The sequence below is a fragment of the Aplysia californica genome, unplaced genomic scaffold (assembly GCF_000002075.1).
Source record: "Aplysia californica isolate F4 #8 unplaced genomic scaffold, AplCal3.0 scaffold00175, whole genome shotgun sequence".
NCBI classification, from domain to species: Eukaryota; Metazoa; Mollusca; class Gastropoda; order Aplysiida; family Aplysiidae; genus Aplysia; species Aplysia californica.
This window is the reverse complement of record NW_004797445.1, coordinates 715,451-734,583: the sequence shown is the minus strand read 5'-3', so window position 1 is coordinate 734,583 and position 19,133 is coordinate 715,451. Positions and strand designations below refer to the sequence as shown.

The 19,133-nt window shown below is 37.6% G+C and overlaps 1 protein-coding gene across 5 annotated transcripts in view; it reads left to right on the top strand.

The window, feature by feature from the left end:
- LOC101847340 (clathrin interactor 1) overlaps positions 1 to 18,737 on the top strand; it is a 30,103-nt gene extending 11,366 nt beyond the window's left edge. For 2 of the 5 annotated variants that reach the window (XM_035969730.1, XM_035969728.1), the window contains exons 6-17: positions 372 to 449; positions 931 to 1,087; positions 1,733 to 1,880; positions 2,787 to 2,844; positions 3,406 to 3,787; positions 4,375 to 4,413; positions 5,913 to 5,999; positions 7,039 to 7,113; positions 10,326 to 10,464; positions 10,981 to 11,013; positions 13,475 to 13,618; positions 14,899 to 18,737. In XM_035969730.1, coding sequence (XP_035825623.1) covers positions 372 to 449; positions 931 to 1,087; positions 1,733 to 1,880; positions 2,787 to 2,844; positions 3,406 to 3,787; positions 4,375 to 4,413; positions 5,913 to 5,999; positions 7,039 to 7,113; positions 10,326 to 10,464; positions 10,981 to 11,013; positions 13,475 to 13,618; positions 14,899 to 15,044 — 1,486 coding nt within the window. In that variant the 3' untranslated portion in view covers positions 15,045 to 18,737. The remainder of the gene's footprint in view (positions 1 to 371; positions 450 to 930; positions 1,088 to 1,732; positions 1,881 to 2,786; positions 2,845 to 3,405; positions 3,788 to 4,374; positions 4,414 to 5,912; positions 6,000 to 7,038; positions 7,114 to 10,325; positions 10,465 to 10,980; positions 11,014 to 13,474; positions 13,619 to 14,898) is intronic. The other 3 variants (XM_035969732.1, XM_035969731.1, XM_035969733.1) reach the window with 3 other exon arrangements.
- Positions 18,738 to 19,133: the final 396 nt, after the last annotated feature.

Genomic DNA, 19,133 nt, shown 5'->3' with positions numbered 1-19,133 from the left:
ATGTTTTAAGAGCCAGGAAGCATCAAAATGATGTATCTTGAACTAAAATAGGTTTCCATTCATATCATAGTTATGGAAGTTTTATATATGCTTGTGAAATTGATTTTAGTGAAAAAATTCATGCCATAGTTGAATTTTTTTCCGTAACGTAGCCTAACGTCCTCGTGGACTGTGTTCTCTGGTTATTTCCCTGAAACCTGCCAAACCTGTCAGGCGTACTGGTTCACAATCAGACAAACTCTGGGCAAACTGCTTATCTTCTTGATGTGCTTGCTGAGACTTCATTAAATGCTGTTTGAGTTAAATATGCTTTTATGCTTAAATATTTTTCAAAAAATGTTTGAAATGGGCTGTATTGTTTAATTCCACAGTGACGGAGATAGATATGATGATGATTATGAAAGGAAAGAAAAAGAACGAGAGAACAGAGAACGCAGAGACAGAGACAGGTAAAGTATTTGTTAGTTTTGTGTGCCTATTAAGTTTTTGGTTTTGTTGCTTATTTGAGTTGTAGCTACTTAGTTTCTTTAAAAGAAGAAGTTCTGATGTGTATCCACAGAGCTAGCCTTTGCTTTATGGCAATCATAGTTGTTGCGTTTGCATATGAAATGATAAGTAAATGATGTTTGTTGCCTGATGAGAAGGACGAAGTAGGCTAAACATTTAATTAGATATTAGACATATTTATAATCCATTTATTGTAGTTTTTAAAGGCTTGTGTTTCTAGTAGTAACGTCAGTCTGGGAAAGTCTACTTTAGTGGCTGATCTCTCTGTTTTTTTTTTTTAAAAGTGATGACACTCTTCTTTTTTACATGGTCAGTGTATGAATGCGACCGTTTTGTGTTTTTCCTGGGTTCTTTCATTTTTTTTTCATCTTTCAAGACATAAAGGGGTAAAATATTTATGTGGCTGTCTATCTCCCTTCGTAGGTATGATTTCAAAGATGATGATGAAGAGTACACATCTGTTGAAAGAACACATACCACCAAAACTGAAAAAATTACTACAAACAGGAGATCTCGCTCTGTGGGCAAAAAACTAGACCTGGGCGCCTCCTCCAACTTTGGCAAAGAAGGTGACACTCAGGTTAGTAGATTTTTAACATTTTGATAATATTTATGTGCAACTTATTTATTTTTGGTTAATGTGAATCCCTTGTCCTGTCATGCTCCTTACCTTCCATAATGATATGTGCACCCTCTAGCTTGCACATTTCAAGAGGTGGTTTTGTGTGATCAGTGGTTTATTGTGTCATCTGGATAGAGGGTACCACTGGTAGGTCTTACTATTTCCGTCTCCCTCTGTTGTTTCTGTTTGTCTTGCTTGTTTTTAGCACTAAGTGCCCATCATCAGGTCAATGTGCTTCTTTATTCCCTATACTCACACTCATTGTGTAGTTCTTCACAAATTATTTTCTTATTGCTGTTCAAAGTCTCATAGGATGGTATATATACTTATGGGTCAAAAGAAACATTCAACAAATATCATATGTATTAGAGAAAGGTAGTTGGAGACCAAAAGAAGCGAGGTACGAAGAGTGCTTGTTGGTTTTGATCTGGTAGTAAATTTTCTCAGATGGTAGAGATTTTTTGTTACTGATTTTTAAATAAGTTAAGATAAGATAAACTTTACAAAGCCTTAAGGGAAATTTTTGGTGGACCTACCAGAACATCAACATACAAAGATTCAGCACAATCTTCTGCAGTCTTGCAATGCCATGAATATTTCCAGAGTCAGACGTCATCCACTCAGGCTGACAACGCACCAAACTTGTTTGACTTGGGGGAACCGTCTGGGGGACAGGAATCCTTCGCTGACTTTTCTAATTTCCAGTCGGCTTCTGGAGGGGATGATTTCAATCCTCGTGGAAATTCTTCAGGTTAGTAAAAAAAACTTTTACCTTGTGGCCTGTCTTAGACTTAATTCTTTCTCAGTGTGTGTTACTTACACAGGAAGGAAAATGATAACAGAATGGAGATATACATTTTCCAATCAATTTTAACACGGCTTCCTAGAATTAAAAATTTTGATAGGTGTTCGTGAAATGCATTATATTCTGTTCTTTACTTAGTTTCTGATAAATTTTGAGACATGTAAATGAAAATTTGAGGGGTGTGGTACTAAAGAATTTTCAGTTCTGCTGCAATTGTGGGCAAGAACCTAATTGTTTTTGAGATCATGCAGTATGCTAGTGAAAAGTGTAACGAATCCTTAGAATGTTTTCCAAAGCAGACATTGTGTTTTATTCACTTTAAATGCTGCTGAATGGCTTGGAAAAAGAGAAACATAATATTAATGATTCAGAAGAGGAACCAAGAATTATGTCCTAAGCTTACTCAATAATATATGCAGCATGATTGAAAGAAAAGAGTATTTGCTGATAATAAAAGTTTGATTGGGGAAAGAAATTTTAGGAAATGGCAGACCATGTTGTCCTTTTAGTACAGTATAAAAGTACTGACTGTAATGTTAGTCTTTTATACATTTTTTCCATTTAGTCAATGTATGTAGAATATACGAAATGTGAATGGGAACTTTATGGCCTATTCTTATGGCGTAATAACTCTAATGACATTTTAGTTGGTTTTGGAATACTTAATTTTTTCCCCCCTCTTTCACTGTATATTATGGTCTTGCGCTTTCTTAGTGCTGTGTTAGCATCATTTGTGTTATTCCTTGTCTATTTTGAGCGGGAAAATAGTCCAGTGTGTCCGATCAATCAGTTAGGATAAAATGAAATAAATATGTCGTATTTTTCTTAATGTAGTCATTTGTTGTGTTTCAGGTGGCGACTTTGGTGATTTTGCTCAGTTTGGAACCGCAGCAGCAGCAGATACCTCAAGGTAGTGCAGAGCTAGCACATTTCAGGCTATAAAGGCCTCTGAGACCTTTTTTCGCTTTTCAAAACAAATATCCATTCTCCTTATTGTCAGTTGACAGGTTTGAAAATAAAGTGGTTGTTATGTTGTCATATTTTGAAATTGTGATTTGTGTACATTTGCTGGAGTGAAGAAATGTGGAAGAGCTTTGTGCCTATGTACTGCATTATACTTTCATAGCAGATGACTGGAGGGTGTTAATGGTTGCTCCTTCTTCTACCTTATCTAATAGTTTGAAAGGGCATAGAGCATGCTGTAGAGCATGGATAGGTGCAAATATAAATACAATTATTATAATAACTATTATTATCATAATTGTGTTGTTTTTGTCTGTTGCAATTGGTCTAAATGCTAAATAACAGTAATTGTGTCAAGTTGAAGTCTTCAACTTTATTTGAAATTAATCTTTTCTTCAAAATGTGACCATGTTTTCCTAATTATTGTAGATGAAGATATTTTTGGTCATGTCTAAGGTTTTGATAGTAAACCCAACATTTACCTCTTTGTTATCCCCTTTGCTACCAGTCCGTCCAGTGGATTTGCAGACTTCAGTCAGTTCAGCTCAGCCTCTACAACATCGCCATCATCAGCCCTGCCCGTGCCGGCAGCCCCCCTTGCGCCCTCCACATCTGCGTCTTCATCGGCGGCCAATGATCTGTTTGAGGTATTCGCTTCCCCAAACACCCCAACACTCACGCCCATGCAGCCTGCTGGGAATACCATGCAGCAGCCCACCAACCTGATGCAGGGCAGCAATCCCATGATGGGAAACAACATGAACCCCATGATGGGGTCAACGCCCGCCTCTGGAAGTATGGGCATGATGAGCGGCTCTAACATGACGGGCATGAACTCCAACATGGGAATGGGAATGCCACAAGGCAGCATGGGCATGCAAGGAACAATGGTAGGTACAGTATTTGGAGCTGACACGTCATTAACGAAGGTAGATGTGGACACTGGTTTTTACAAGCATGTTAGAAGTTATGCTGATGCTTTGGGTTGGGGGGGCTTCAAAGCAATTTTGAGATATCAGATGAACAGACAGATTCTCAACACTTTCTTTCCTGCGAAGATGTGAACACCATTCTGCCTCTCCTAGTAAAATGGAATGTTTAGGTTACACAAACTACAGGCTTGGTCGTAACAAAGGTCACAGGTGGTTTTGGGAAGGTCAAGGCTATATGAAAATTTACTTGCTGTGAATCTGAAACCTTCTGCAGCATGTCTTTTCTCCTTCTTGTTTCACCTCTTTTGACACATCATGTTTGAAGATAGTGTAAGCAGTTTAAAACCTTCCCTCTGTTTAGTCAGTGAAGCTGTAAAATGTACTTGTTTTTTACAAAGACAAGCTTCTGAAATGATTTCCTCTTTTGCAATAACTTTACAGTTTAGAATCTGTGATTGCTACCTTTGCCATTCCCTTTTCTGCTTTTCATGTCTCTATTTGTTTGAAGTGACAATCTCTGCACTGTTTGTCATTTTTTGTTTCAGATGCCAGGGATGGTTCCAATGTCAGGCATGATGCAACAAGTGAGTCATGAGATTCTTTGTTTTGTATCTTAGAGAAACATGCCTTCCCGTTTCCTGCTTCACCCTGTTTGTTTTTCTTATGTGGAGAAAGTAGATTTCATTTGGTTTTGCAGAGTAGACTTTTCAGACCCTTTCATTTGTAAGTTTGTGACAAATTATGTTACACTTTAAAGTGGACAAGTCAGCTAGAAAGTTTGAAGCGATTATCACAGAGATATATCTGTAAATGATGAGGATAACTATTGTTAACCCATCTGTCTGCAGGTCATTAATGAGTCGGGAATTAGCAATTGAGTCTTTAACAAATTTCACAATTTGTAAATGCAGGTTGTTCAGTGCTGAAGGGTTTCATACCAAAAGATCATATGGGATTTTGCTTTGCCATTTTTTGGGAGAGGGGGGGAGGGTAAGAGGATGTATGAATTTCTGCAATATAAAAGGTCCTGTATATAGAGTTGCAACTAATGTTTCTGAGTACTTCACACCTTTCAAGGTGTGTGTAGATTGAAGGTCTTATTTGACAACAGAAAAGCCAACAAATGTTTAACCTTTTCTATTGAACCGGGATTTCCTTTAGATTTGAAGAAAACCATTAGCATTTACTTGAAATAAAATAAAAGAGTTGCGAGTCTTCGTATGTTTTTCAGTTAAAAGATAAGTGTGACAGTGTATTAGGTACCGCTCATTTGCTCAGTTATCTGTATTTTTTTTACTCTTAATTTTTCATTGGGAGTGATGTTGCTTAGTTTGAGATGTTAATTTGACATGGACTTTTGCTTTGTGATAATAGATGATTCTTCAGATGTGTTTTCCTCTTTATCGATGCTTTGATTTCTGTCTTGTGGCGTTTTTTCATGTTTGCAGAACACTGTGTTCATCACTTTTCTTCACTTTTTCATTATTGTATCAATATTAGTGACAACCTTTTTTATTGCACAGTGCAAATGTCTACATAGTCTGAAAAAGTTATCTCTTTCAGCTTCAGTTTCTACACAGTTCTCATCTTATTAGTTATTCTTGTTGAAGTAACTGTTAAAAAGTTGAAGGAAATCTCATAGCCCAATAATCTGGCAAAAAACAGACTTTCTCATCTTAGTAAAAATTAAATAAGCTTTTGAAATCCCTTAAAATATGTGTTATAGAGTAAAATCTGTAACTAGGACTCCCCCTCCCCTCTCTGATTTCAGCAGCCAAATTCATTTCTCAACATTTTTTTTTAGTTAATGCCAGGTATGCTACTCTGGAAAACAAATATTGATAGAAGATGAATCATTTCCATTTTTCTAAGACATTGAGGTTTCAGGGTACTGAGATGAATTGGAAGAGATCTGAGTAGAATCTGTCTTGATTGTTGTCTTCAAGTTTTGAATATTGTTTTGCGTGTTTGTCTGGTGGTGTGTGACGTTGTCAGCCGAGGTCTATTGTGACTGTGTGTGCGTGAGGTGATATTGTAGTTGTGTCAGTGCTGACTGTGTGAGACCGCCCTGTGTGCTCCCCAGCCTATGATGATGCCCACCCAGCAGCAGAATACCATGATGAACCCGGCTATGATGGGTATGGGCGTGGGCCTCAGTCCCAGCATGCAGGTAATGAATGCCCGCAGCTTGACAAAATGATCTTTTTGGTTTTTTCTCTCGCCCCTTTTTACTTATGGCGTGCGTATTTGTCTAGGACTGTGTTTGCCAGTTTCTTCTGTTACTACTTTATTCTCTTTCTGTTATGCCTCATGTTTTGTTCCCTTCCTGCCTGACATGTACTTATTTATGACTTGTGCAGGCCTTTTGTTATTGTGTGTGATTTTCCTCAGGCGGTGTGTAGAAATGCTTGAGTACCTTCTTGTCTATGAATGGAAATGAATAGACAGACATACCCTTTATAGTGCCCTGTTTAGACAGCTGACCCCTTTTCCCTTTTATAATATTTTGGTTGACTTTGTCTGGTGCATGGAATTTAGTCTTTTGTCCTTTTCTCCCTTTTTTTTCAGAATTTAAAAATTTTTAAAGAAAATTGTGCTGTGACTTGTTTCTTTTGTTGCAGATCAACCTGTTGTGATTTGTCTTTTGCCATTTGCAATTTCATAAAAAGTGAAGACTTAATGGGCAAGGGGAAATATATTTTGTAAGGGCAAATTTTCTCTAGCATAGGAGTGGCGTCTTACATCTTTCTTTCTCTCTCTCTGTCTCCCTCTCTGTCTCCCCCCCCCCCCCCCTCTCTCTTTGTTTCTCTCTCTTTCTCTCCACCTCTCCTCTCTCGCGGTGATTTTTGTTTTTCATATGCTGTGCTAACAATGCACTATAAAGTAAAGCATTTTTGGACTGGCTTAGTATGATAAGATGTGAGGATTAATAATATTTGTTGCCTATGGCTTCAGCTAGAATAAAAGTTATATAAGATAGCACAAGTCTCCCCGTTCTATCTTCTGCTGGTTCTGAGACCGGAGATACTGCCAGTTGTAACCATGATGGTTCAACTTTTTATTTGGTCTGTCATATTTTCTTTACTTGTGTTTTCTTTCTTTGTGTTGCGTTTTATTCTCTGCACGCTCATATTGAGTAGGTGAAAGGTATGTCAGGTCTTTCTGTTTTCTCCTTATGTTTTTGTTGACCACCTGGTTATATTGACTAGGTGAAAACTGAAGCCTCTGTGACCCAGGGTCAGAGCAGCATCCAAAGCGTGTCGTCTACCGGAGAGAGTAGCAAGGTCTGTTACCTTCTGCAGCAAAGTCCCTCCCCCTTTCATAGTGCCCTAGCTGGAATGGACTGCCTGCCCCCCGACCCCCTGTTCCTTTTCTATTTTTACTTTTTATTTTATACCTTCCATTTTCTTTGCTTCATTGCTTGGCTGGATATTTAAGTGCCTGCCTTTCCCTCTTTTTACCCCTCCTAATACCCGTTGCATATTCTCCATAGCCTGCAAATATATTTGTGTACCGTCATTTCTCTTTGGGTCATGAATAATGTGTTGATCAGGCTTTTTCTTACTTTGTTTGTCTTTACCCGCATGATTGAGGGAAGATTTACTGATATAATGGTTTATTACCCTCAGGCACTGGTATTTTGTTGTGATTTACAAAAGCCAATGCCTTGTTCAAATGGACTAATCTGGCCTTGCAATGATAATTTCTTGTTTGTGTTGACATAATTGTAGTAATGTAGTTATAGATTAGGACTTTGCCTCTGGGTGGTTGGTGGGTGCTCTGGTATGGTTTGCCCCTTCTTTCCTATAAAAAATCTGCTATCTATTGTGCTGATCTCTCCTTCTTTTTTGTGATTGTTATTCTCTTGTAACACCTCTAATCTCCTGCACTTATATGACCTTATTGTGTTGCAAGTGCCATGAAACTCCTGATTAAAACTAAAAGGTTCTTGCCTGGAAGTAAATTCTGTTAGTTTAGAATAATTAATTACCTCTCAATACAACAAGCACACCCTGATATCAGAAACTCACCCTAAGATGGCATATGTTAATAATGACAATGCCTGCTCAGTGCACTAGATTTATTCTGATATTAGATTTAAAAAAGGAAGAAAATGAATGTTCTAGAAAATCAAGAAGACTGAGATAGGGTCTACAAATTTGTTAGGGACAAAAGAATTCTTCTGAATACCAAATAGTTACAAGGTTGGTTCATCTTTTAAGACTCCATAGACTCCATTGCATGTCTGGAGTTTTGACTTAATTGACAGTTAATGTGGTGTTTTGTTTTGACAACCTGCAGCATATACAGGCTGTTAGTGTTAGCTCTTTGTCATGGGTGTCTCAGTTTTCCTCAAACACTTATTCATGGGTGGTTGGTGGGTGCTCTGGTGTGGTTTACTCCTTCTTTCCAATCAAACAACTATCGTCTTTGTCTCCTTTCCTTCTTTTTTGTGTTTGTTACTCTCTTGTAACACGTCTAATCTGCGGCACTTATATGACCTTTTTTGTGTTGCAAGTGCCGTAAAACTCTTATGATAAAAACAAATTAATTAAATATTTATTCTGATGTCCAGGTTAGTTTAACTGCCGAAGTATAATTGACAAGATTTGTGTTTTTTACGCATGTGCATATCGGTCCATGCATGTGTTGGCTGAAGGGTGTCTTTGGTCTGTCCAATGTCTTGGCTCATGTCTCTGTTGTGGTTTTTGTAGCTGTTACATGAACTTTTGTCAGTGGGGGTGGGTGGAGAGTGCTCTCATGTGTTTTCTTCCATGCATAATTCTTTTTCTGTGTTTTTCTTGTCATAATCTGGACCTGACAGAATGGAATTATTACTGTGCTGACTCTGTCTGTAAACTTTATATTTTCTTCAACTAAGCTGTCAGGGCTGGCGGGTAGTTGGGGAGTGCCACTGGTAGGTCCTACTTCTTTCCCTTCCTTCTGTTGTTTCTGTCTGTCGTGTCTTACTTTTCCCCAGCACTGAATGACCGTTATTGTGTCGATGTGCTTCTCTTTACTCAAACAAACAAACTGTCAGGGCAGGTAGTTGGAGGGCGCCACTGGCAGGTCCTACTTCTTTACTTTCCCTCTGTTGTTTCTATCTGTCTGTCTTACACCAAATGATTGTTGTTGGGTCGATGTGCAAACAAAATTAGCAGTTGGTGACATAAACTTCTGTTTTCTTCAAGTGGTCATTGCGTTAAACTTTTATTTCTTTAACCAAGCAGCCAGTGAGTGGTCTTTCTGAAATGAAATAATTTCTATAACAGTGATTAAAAAGTATCCTTTGCCTTAATTTGTCTCTATTCTTAGGTTTTTCTTGGGAACACTTTGCCGTCACATCTTGCTGATCAGTTTCTTTGGATTTTCCCCAAAATGCCTTTGCCTTTGATGGCAAGAGTTTTTACTTTTTGGGCCTTGTGATGGCAAAATGTTAAACAGCTATATCTTTAGTAAATGGCAAGTGAAGGGAAGGTTTTCAATATGCAAAATGCTTGGACTTGCATAGTATCGTGTAACCACTTTGTTCTATATATGCACCTTTCTGTTCATCGATGATCACAATCTCTACTGTTACTGTTAGTAGCCTGTCTTGTTAAACTTCCTCCATATCCTTGCTGTGGCCTTCTCAACTGTTTTATTGCATTTGGGACTGTTTAATTTGCATTCAATATACAGCGTTGGATGTTCATTTAAAGAGCTTCTTGGGTTATTTTTCCGACTTTTGAAATAATCCTACTTTACAATTGCACGTTCATAATAAAATTTGCTTTTTTATGGTATGTCATTTTTACTTAACCATGACCATGCTATGTTTTTGCTTTTTTATTGGTCTATGTTCTTAAAAGTGAAAGTAAAAATACTTTTTTGTTTATTGTGAAAGAAATATAGACACTCCCAAAAATGTTATATAAATGGTACATCAGTAATCTCTTTAGAAAACCAGGTATTTTAGTCTGGTAGGATAAACCCAGAAGGCGCCCATTTCACGCTGTTGCAATCACCCACTCGGTGAATATGAAATAGCTGTAATGTCCGTATGCTAATATTGAATTTGTGAGGGAGTTACTGTGATACCTTGATTACATATTAAGTTAGCATTGTCGATTAGTTTTGGTCTTTGACTTTCCAATAACAATTAAGTGCAGATGAAGAATCATTTTGTGCTGGGCTTTTAACATGCTATCAAGTTTCCGAGGAGCAAAAAGGTTGACAATTCCCTGGCACTTTGACTTTTTAGAATTTACACAAATTAGAATTTGGTATTACTATTAATGCATTTGTAATGATTCGTATATTAAAGAGCTTTTGTTAAAAAAATCCTTTGATGGTTTTTGGATTCTAAAAGTTAAGCACAGATGCTCTTATCTTGTACTGACAGCTAGATATGCTTTTGTAGTCGGTAATGTCACCCATATACATAGACATTTAGATATATGCACAAACATTCTTTGTTTAGAGCTCATTGTGGATGTCATAACTATGTTTTCAGAAAAATAATACTTGGACTGACTCCTCTGCTAAAGTTAACATTAGTCTGGAAGGACTGACACCGGTGGGCTCCAAGTTCCAGAAGCAAAACTCTCAGACTCCCTCACTCAACCAGATCCAAGGCACAGGCATGGGCACAGGTGAGACACGTTTATTGCTTTGTATCTGTTCTGTGTGAAATGTGTGTTGTCTTTAGCCATCCATGGTATTTTTTGGTTGTGAATTTGACAGAAACATGAAATTTTGGGATTGAAATATATGAGTAATGTCTTGATTTTTTAAATCATCTTTTCTCCTAAAATGTTTTCTGTTACTGTGGTGTTCAGTTTAGGCCCCACCTTTGAAATGATATCGTATTTGTCTTGGAAGCCATTAAATTTCAACAAGAACAAAGCTGCGACCAGCAATTCCATCTTTGAGAGTGGCTGAGACCCTTCTGAATAATTCTGTGATGAGGACACTTGTTCGTCCTTGTTGCAATTCCTGTAGTTTATGAAATAATACAATTATTTATAGGATACTTATTAGCTTTTTTACTTGGTGAGAAGATTCTAATACTTATATTTTCTTTTAGATAGTTGTGTGTCTTCACTCTATCTGCATTCTATCTTAGAACTAATTCTTGTTCCTGTTTCTAATTTCCCACACACACCAAGGTGTAGTAATGTGGTATCCAGACATGTACACAGGTAGGAGGCTGCTCATTCCGTTTCCAGTTCTCATTTTCTTTGAGCAGTTGAGCATGATAGTTTATTCTCCATATTATTATTGTTTGGGATGATATGAATCATCGTGAGGAAGCTGCCTGTTCTGTATTTGCTTTATGTGTGTTAGGTCAGGTTTTTGGATGAGAGCAGTGGGTGGTTGATGGGTGCTCTTGTTTGATTTACTCATTCTTTCCTATCCAAACATCCATCAATCTTATCTCTCCTCCTTTTTGTGTTTGTTATTCTCTTGTAACAGCCAATCTTCAGCACTTATGCGACCTTATTGTGTTGCAAGTGCCATAAAAATCTTACTTAAACTAAAACTAAATAAGATGAGAGCAGATTTTGTGTGACCTAATGCATTTGTAGGATCATGTGGACTATACTGAAGTGTTAACTCGATTGTGATAATGAAAATTGTCATGCAGGCCACTAAGAATGAATAAGTAGATTGTGTTGTGCAATTTTCCATTCTTCTGGTTAGGTTGTCATTAACTGTATTTTTCTGTCACAGCAACCTACCTCAAATTTCATATCATCTCAAAGGAAACTTGGTTGAGCATCTATTTTTAGTTTTTGGTTCAAAGACTCCACAAAGTGTTTGAAAGGTTTCAAGCTTCCATTTCATGCTACTTCAAAGTCATGCTTTTTTTCCCCGCACCAATAGGAAATTTAGCTGCTTTCACTCGGGTGCAGCTACAATGTCTGTGCACATTGGCATACTGTACTGAGCTTGGCATGAAATGTTTCCCTCCAAACTACTATGTTTTTATTTTTACATCCTTGTGTCTTTATTTTGTGTACATGGTTTTTAAAAATTAATATATTTTATCTTTCCATTGTGCACAACCTAGTGAATGATACTCAAATAATTTCTTTATTTTTCTTACTATTCTTCTTATTGTCAAATGTTGTTTCTGTTTTGATGCATATTTCCCCTCGTACTTTGTAAGGTAGACTGGTTTCAATGTGGATGGGCTTTTTGAAGCACTTGATAGTGAGACAAGGATTAGTTTGTCCAAGTCTAGTGGTTACAGTTGACTGGATTGTTTTGGATATGCCTGAGAATTTTGTGTTGTTCTATTTAGGATGCTGGCTGTGTAGCTGTGTCCCCTACATGTAAATGTCAATATCTGAAGGGAAAGAGAAATTTTGTTGTTGGCTTTTAAAAGCCTTTTATCATGACTAATTTTCAAATTGCAGTTCATTTTTTTTGTATTGCATGTTCTGTGTGGAAACTTAAAAAATGTTTAGTTTCGCCTATTTAAATTTTTTTTTGGGGTTGTAGCTGTGGTAGCAATGTTACACCCCCCCCCCCCAAGGAATAATGATACTTAAAGAGGTTTACAGGCGCTGCCTAGTTCTCTGCTCAACATTAGAGGAGAAACTTGTAATCTGCAGTTGGCTTGATATGATCAAAGTTCTGGTGATGTAATTCAGCAGCAAGCTCTTTGCAGTTAGGTCCTGAGCAGGTGTATTGTAGTGGTCAAGATTTGTTAATGCCCTGGGAACTGCAGACGTCTTGTATTTTGCATTTTTTGTTTGTGGTGCAGAATCATTGTCTATGATACCAGCCTTTTTGTTAGGTAACGTTGGGATCCCAAGTTTCTTTTGTTGATCCAGGCAAAGGTTTCATGATTTAAAGGAAATGGTTCCCCTCTCTTTTGCTGGAAGTCCATTGTCACTGAACATGACTAAACTCCTTCCGAGTGCTTCCTGGATGTATCAGCAATGTGGCCTTTCTAGATGGATGCTCATAACATAAAACTTAGGTCTGAAAGAGTTTCTAGAAAGATTGGATGGTTGGGATGCAAGAAGATTATTGAGAGAAGTATAGCACTGAGAAGCACAGAAATGTATCAGGTACTAATTACAATGTCACAAATATATTTTTTGCATGATTGTTAATACCTCATGTGTTTCTTTGTTAGAATTATTTTCTCTTTCTACCATTTTGCATCATTGTTCTTCATTCTCTTTTTTTTTTCTTTCTCAGCTGTTCAAACGTAATCTCACATTTTCATTGTTCATTGTATATAGTTTTGCATTTTTTCTTGTTTCATCGAAATGTTGCATTTTTTCAAACCTCACTGTTCAGATTCTTAAGTTATCTTTGTTATGTATGATCTGTCAAGTCATTGTCTTATGGAGTGCATGTAATTTTTAAAAGCTTTTAAAACTGCATCTGATATTGTCTTGCTACTGTGAATAATGTAGCGTTCATTTTGTCCTTCAGTAGATGTTTTACTTTGCGTGGAAGTTAATAATACATCACTCTTTACTAAAGTTTGCAATTTTGTAATTACAGAATCTCTGTCCTTTATTCTATAATACGAAAACAACAAGCTGCTTTTCACAGTTCTCACTTTGTTATCAAATGTACCTTGAGAAAAGTATCGACTTTTAAACCAGTGTATTTCTTCTTTATTTTTGTGTGTTGAAGGTATGGGCATGATGTCACCAGGCATGAGTGGTCTGAACCAGGGCATGTCCAACATGTCCCTACAGAGCCCAACTGCTGGCCAGCCTGTGATGGGAGCCATGCCAGTGATGGGTTCAGGGCCCAGGCCAATGATGAACAACATGGGTAAGTTGGCAGACTCTGATATCACTTCAGAGCACACCTCATACACACACACACATATAATATAGTGTAAAGCGCATAGAGCCTGCTGTTGAGCGGGGATATGCGCTATACAAATGCTATCTATTATTATTATTATTATTACACGGTCACATTCACACACACTCAAAAACATGCACACACACATGCAGGTACATGCTCTCTTAGAGACAGTGTTGCTGTTATTCTAATCTCTTTGCGGTGAAATAAATTTTTGGGTGCTGTAGTGTTGTCTGTTTAAAAAAAATAAAACTTCTTCTCATTGTTATTGTTCTTTAGACTTACTTCTAGTGAAATTTGGCCCTGGTAAAATGCTGAGACAGCCACTTACAAAAAACTAAAAGAAGCAGAGTACCTACCATGCACTCTCTGCGTTATAACGGCCAAATTTCATAAGACAACAGCAACAATGAAAAGATTAAAAAAAAATTTATGATCCTGACCTATATAATCAAGTTTTGGTCATTTTGGAGACTGGCTACTTCGTCCCAGTAGACTGTAAATGCTCGATAAAAATATTCTTGCTGTGGAATCGCACCCACATTTTGTTTGCAAGGGGCAGAGCCTTATTGCTACACTACAGTCCCCTGGTGGGACTGTTATCCCAATCTGTTCAAGTAATGTGTGGGTGTCAAATTTCTGACTTGCTGGTACCTTCTTTTTAATCGTTTTTCTTTTCTCGTTTATACATGTGGGTTTTTGGTGGGTGTTCTGATGTGGTTTGCTCCTTCTTTCCTTTCAAAGGGGGATAGTAACATGTTCTTATGCACAGTAGAATAAGAATTGTAAATGGGCTGAATTATCAATGTCATGCTCATACTGTGCCGGAACAACATAGGGGGGGAACTGCTGCTTTTTCTTTCTTCATCCTTACTATTATCATTTTTCTTTTACTTCTGTTTGTTTTTCACACTCTTATGAATTGCTATTTCCGGGGTGCCTTGATAGTCGAAGCAGACTTTGTGCTGTTGAGGCAAGAGAGGTGAGCAGAGTAAGCCTGATTCCCTGTTTGAACTTCTCTGTTGACATCCACCCCTTGGCTCTTATATGACCTTATGCAGTTGCGAGTGCCGTAAAACCTTACTAAAACTAAAAAATATCTCATTGTCCATATCTCTTCTTTGTTTTTTTTTGTGTTTGGTACTATCTTGTAACACTTTGTCTTCAAAACTTTTATGATCTAATTGTATTGCAAGTGCTGTAAATCTCGTACTGAAACAAAAAAATGTTTCATCCTTTACTAGGCATGGGAATGAACCAGGGCAATATGATGGGAGGTCCACAAGGAATGGGCATGCAGATGTCCATGAGCTCAAACATGTCTGGCAACGCCTCCTTTCAACATCGGACGGACACAGCGTTCTCCACTTTTGGCAATGTAAAACAATAAATACTAGGGCCACTGAGAATTTCACATTTATTATAACATTGGGAAAAAAATTGATATTGTTAATTTTCTTTTTCTTAAACATATATAGAATTTGTAATAGTTGTATTTTCAAACACTCAGATTATTTAAAGATGAGCTTGTGACCTGTGTTCTTTTCGTAACTTACATGAAACAGAAAGACTCTCTGCTTGTCAGACTTGTTTTTCTGACTTTACTTAAAAGCTCTTATTTAGAGTATACAAATAATTCTGATAATCAAATTTGTCACTTGTATCAAAATTTTTATAGATTTTTTTTGTGCAATGTCAGTTATTGGTAGTGTAAGAGTACAAAAATGATATTTAGTGTACACTACAGGTTGAAATGATGTGTATGAATGAGTGCTTCACTCTCTCGCACCTCAAGGTTTCTACTGTGGTTTTCATGCTTCAGATGTATTCTTATGATATAATGGTGTTTTTTCAAGTCATGAACAAAGCCTGTGATTGAGAACTGGACCTTGTGGTGAAATGATTCCCATCGAAAGTAATCTATACTATAATGTTGTTTCAGTCGTACGCATCCTCTCAGGATTTCCATCACCACCCCTTGTATAATATATCATTATTCCTTGTCAATGTCTATACTTCCCAGTTTGTACAAAGCTTATCATAATTGCAAATGTGCGTGTTGTGGCTGTATACCACGGATCAAATATGAGGTGGAACGACTTGTTTGCGTTTCTGTTTCCTGCGTTTTGGGGGCTGAAGTTGTTAAGTGTATGGTGGACACATTCCAGTAGTCTGTTGTGGTTGTGGGGGAAGTGTGATCCTTTGTCTGCTATTTGAATGGCTGTGCTGTGTGGATGGTCCACTGCAGCGTCTGTTGATCTCTGATGCCTTTACCTTACAGTTTGTACTTCCTTACCTTCACTAAATGGCACAGAGATTGCTTTTTTAAATCTTTGTCTTTTTAAATAGCTTCCAGCTTTTTCATCATTAGCTGCAGAAGTAATATTGCTGCTTCAGTATAGAGAAGGGATATATATATACATGGAAAAGAATGGTAAGACAGCCAAATGCTAATCTTTTTCTAGAGGAGGATATTTCCAGTACTCTTGTGGACGTTGTAACAACACAGGCTCAGCTTTTCTACATTGTGCAATTATAGTTTCAAGTAAGATGCTGTGGTAAAGGAGAGTGCACAGTTGTTTGAACTGTTAATGCCAGATTGAGCATTTCTTTTTGTGACAACTAGGTCTTTTCAGGTTCAACCTTACACTAGATATGAAATCAATCACAAATTATAATATTTATGTAGTGCAAGTGTAGTAAAACTCTTACAAAAAACAAATAGTAGGACATTCTAAGACAGAACTGCGCATTGACTGCCCAGTGCTGTCCTGGCGTTCAGAATTGATGTGTGTCATGAGCTAGTGCTTACTTCTTTTTGTTGTGCTTCCTGATGGAGTCCTCTGCAGCTAAACAAACATCTTTTCAAGTTTCTCTTCGTCTCTTGATTAGAGACCATTCACTGCAATATTTGTGTAGCCCGTGTGCGCCCGGCAGTGCTGAGTGGAAGTAGCCCGGTCCACCCAAAGGGTATGTTCCTGTAGTGCTCTAGTTGAGAAGCAGGTTGTGTACATGTCTTATACTTAACTATGTTTTTTTGACCATTGAGTACTGTTGGGTTAGATGGAATCTGTTTAGAAGGACTTTAGACTGCCACAGCAATGCTTAGCCAAGTTTATAGATTGTTATTTTAGTCTGTTGGTTTTATTTTATTGCATATGGTTTGTATACTGCTCTTTGTGATTTTCATTGTTGATGACTCGGATGCCAATGCCACTGTGTGTTGTATATCATCAGATGGTTTCTGAGAAAGGGCCAAGCTTTGTTTTAGGATGTGCTATCTTGGTCTGTATTTTACTTATTGGAATCACTATTACGTTAGAGTTTTGACCTATGCTGTTCTTATGCTCACTTTATAGTGTACACACATTTGTCTGACCGCCAAATCACTTGGTAAAGTTATATTTGATATGTTCTGTATTTACAGAGTTGATGCCTATTAGTTTTGTCTTTTATGAGTTTGAGAAATCAAGTGAGTATTTTGTCAGGTGCAGTGTTGTTCATTTTGTGCCTGCAGGGGTGGAACTAACCCCCTACAGTTGAGTAGGCCTAGAGTGCTTATATTACAATGAAGGCAGTCTGATGATCTGATTTGCTTTAGACAGCCAGTCTGACTGTATAGAATGAACTGATCACTCTGATAGTAACATTTAAATCTCCTGGTCTTCGTTCATTGCGATGATCACAGCAAGCTGGGTTTTTTTGTTCCTGAGAGACGGAACTGCAACCCTAGATGTTGTGTAAGGGGGGGGGGGAGGGGAGACGCTGGCAGGCTAGGATGTACGTTATGTTTACCATTGTCCCCAGTTGTGAAGTAGTTTGAGCTTGATTATGTGTGTAAACAAACACATTTGCAGGTCTGAGATGGTCATATTGGAAGCTTCTATACCAATTTTCTTGAGTGTGTGTAAATGGCATCAGGTTCTTTCTCGTTCGGGACCAAATGCAATGTACTGTGTGTTTTAAATTTTATTCATTTGGATGTCTACAAATTCTCCTTTCACCAATCATGTGCTATGGACTACAGACTACAGCTTTAATTGAACAAACCACAGACTTGCTATACCACTGCCTTCTTTATCATCTTCAGTAAAACAGTTCATGTAAATGTAAGTTGTCCACCATTTCAACTTTCAAAACGAGATGATGAGTTTGTCTGAGGAAGAGCAAGTTGTATTATTTTACACTTTGCAGATACTCTGCTCTGTTGTTATGTATGAAAATTCTATTTTGCTGATATGTGAAAGATTGTGGTTTGTCAAATGATGGGTTTGGCTTCAACTCTTTGATTACACAAATGTGATACATGAAATTTATCACATGATTCACAAGTTTGTTCTGCAGCATAATTCTCTTGAAGGAGACTGTTCAGTGATGTTTTTTTTATAAATCTGTTGTACATCTCTGTTGGCTGTCAAGTAGTCACTGCTGTCTGTTTCTGTTGATGTTGATGGGGATTGGTTCTTATCATAGTTTGACTACACTCTGTATAATTATGTAATTGAAACGCAAATTATTATTTGTACAAAGTGATCACATGATATGCAAAGTCATAATGACTTGATTGATAACTCTTTTCTGTGTTCCTATTATGCAAAGCTCTTGTAATCTAAGACAGATTGTCTGAACAAGTTGATGTTTGATACATCTCAGTATTCATGTTGTGAAGTCCTTTTCATTGTGCATTGTGCCTGTTGTTGTGTATGACTATGAGAGACTGTGGGCCTGCAGACAGGATTGTGTGTGCACTGTCAATAAAGATTTTAGTACTATCTTAAATAGATACCCTGTACTCTATTCTGGTTAATGCTGCATTGGGGCTAATCTTGCAATATTATGCATGCAGATTGCTAGCATATAGTCAGAGCTCAGAATATGTGTGAATGATGTCTATATGGCTTTGGTCAATCAGTACCTTTTGAACCTTTATTTCCTTTACCCATCTCCCTTGGTTTGCGTACAAAGTGACAGATTTTAAAAAGAAATATTTATTGATGGGCTGTGCATATCTTATAAATTAATAAAGGAAATGATATGTTTTGTTTTTGTGAATAATGGGAAATAATAAAAAGTACTGATTATATGCAGGACTTGTGCTTTTGCTGCCTTCAACACGTTCCATAGCTGGGGCTCTTGTGGTCTACAGGTAAAGATGTTTGCCTCTCATTCAATAGGTCTCGGGTTCGAAACCTGACTCGGAGAATTTTCTGCTCTAAAATGTTCTCCTTTTTCCTCCTTCCCTGCTTTCTAACCGTGTTCTGTCGCCTATTGTCTCCAATTTCTGCCCCTACTCACTCTCCCCTCCTCTGGGCTCCTCTCTTTCTGCAGCCTTATTACTGCTACTCCTTTGTTCCTTCTTACTGCTGTCTTTTAGCCACGCCCCTGATCTTATGATAGGTAAGATCCAACACCTAGCCTTCTCGGAAAAATGGCGAAAAATATTGGAGGTCCCTTTTCTGCAAGTTGTGCACGTACTTGA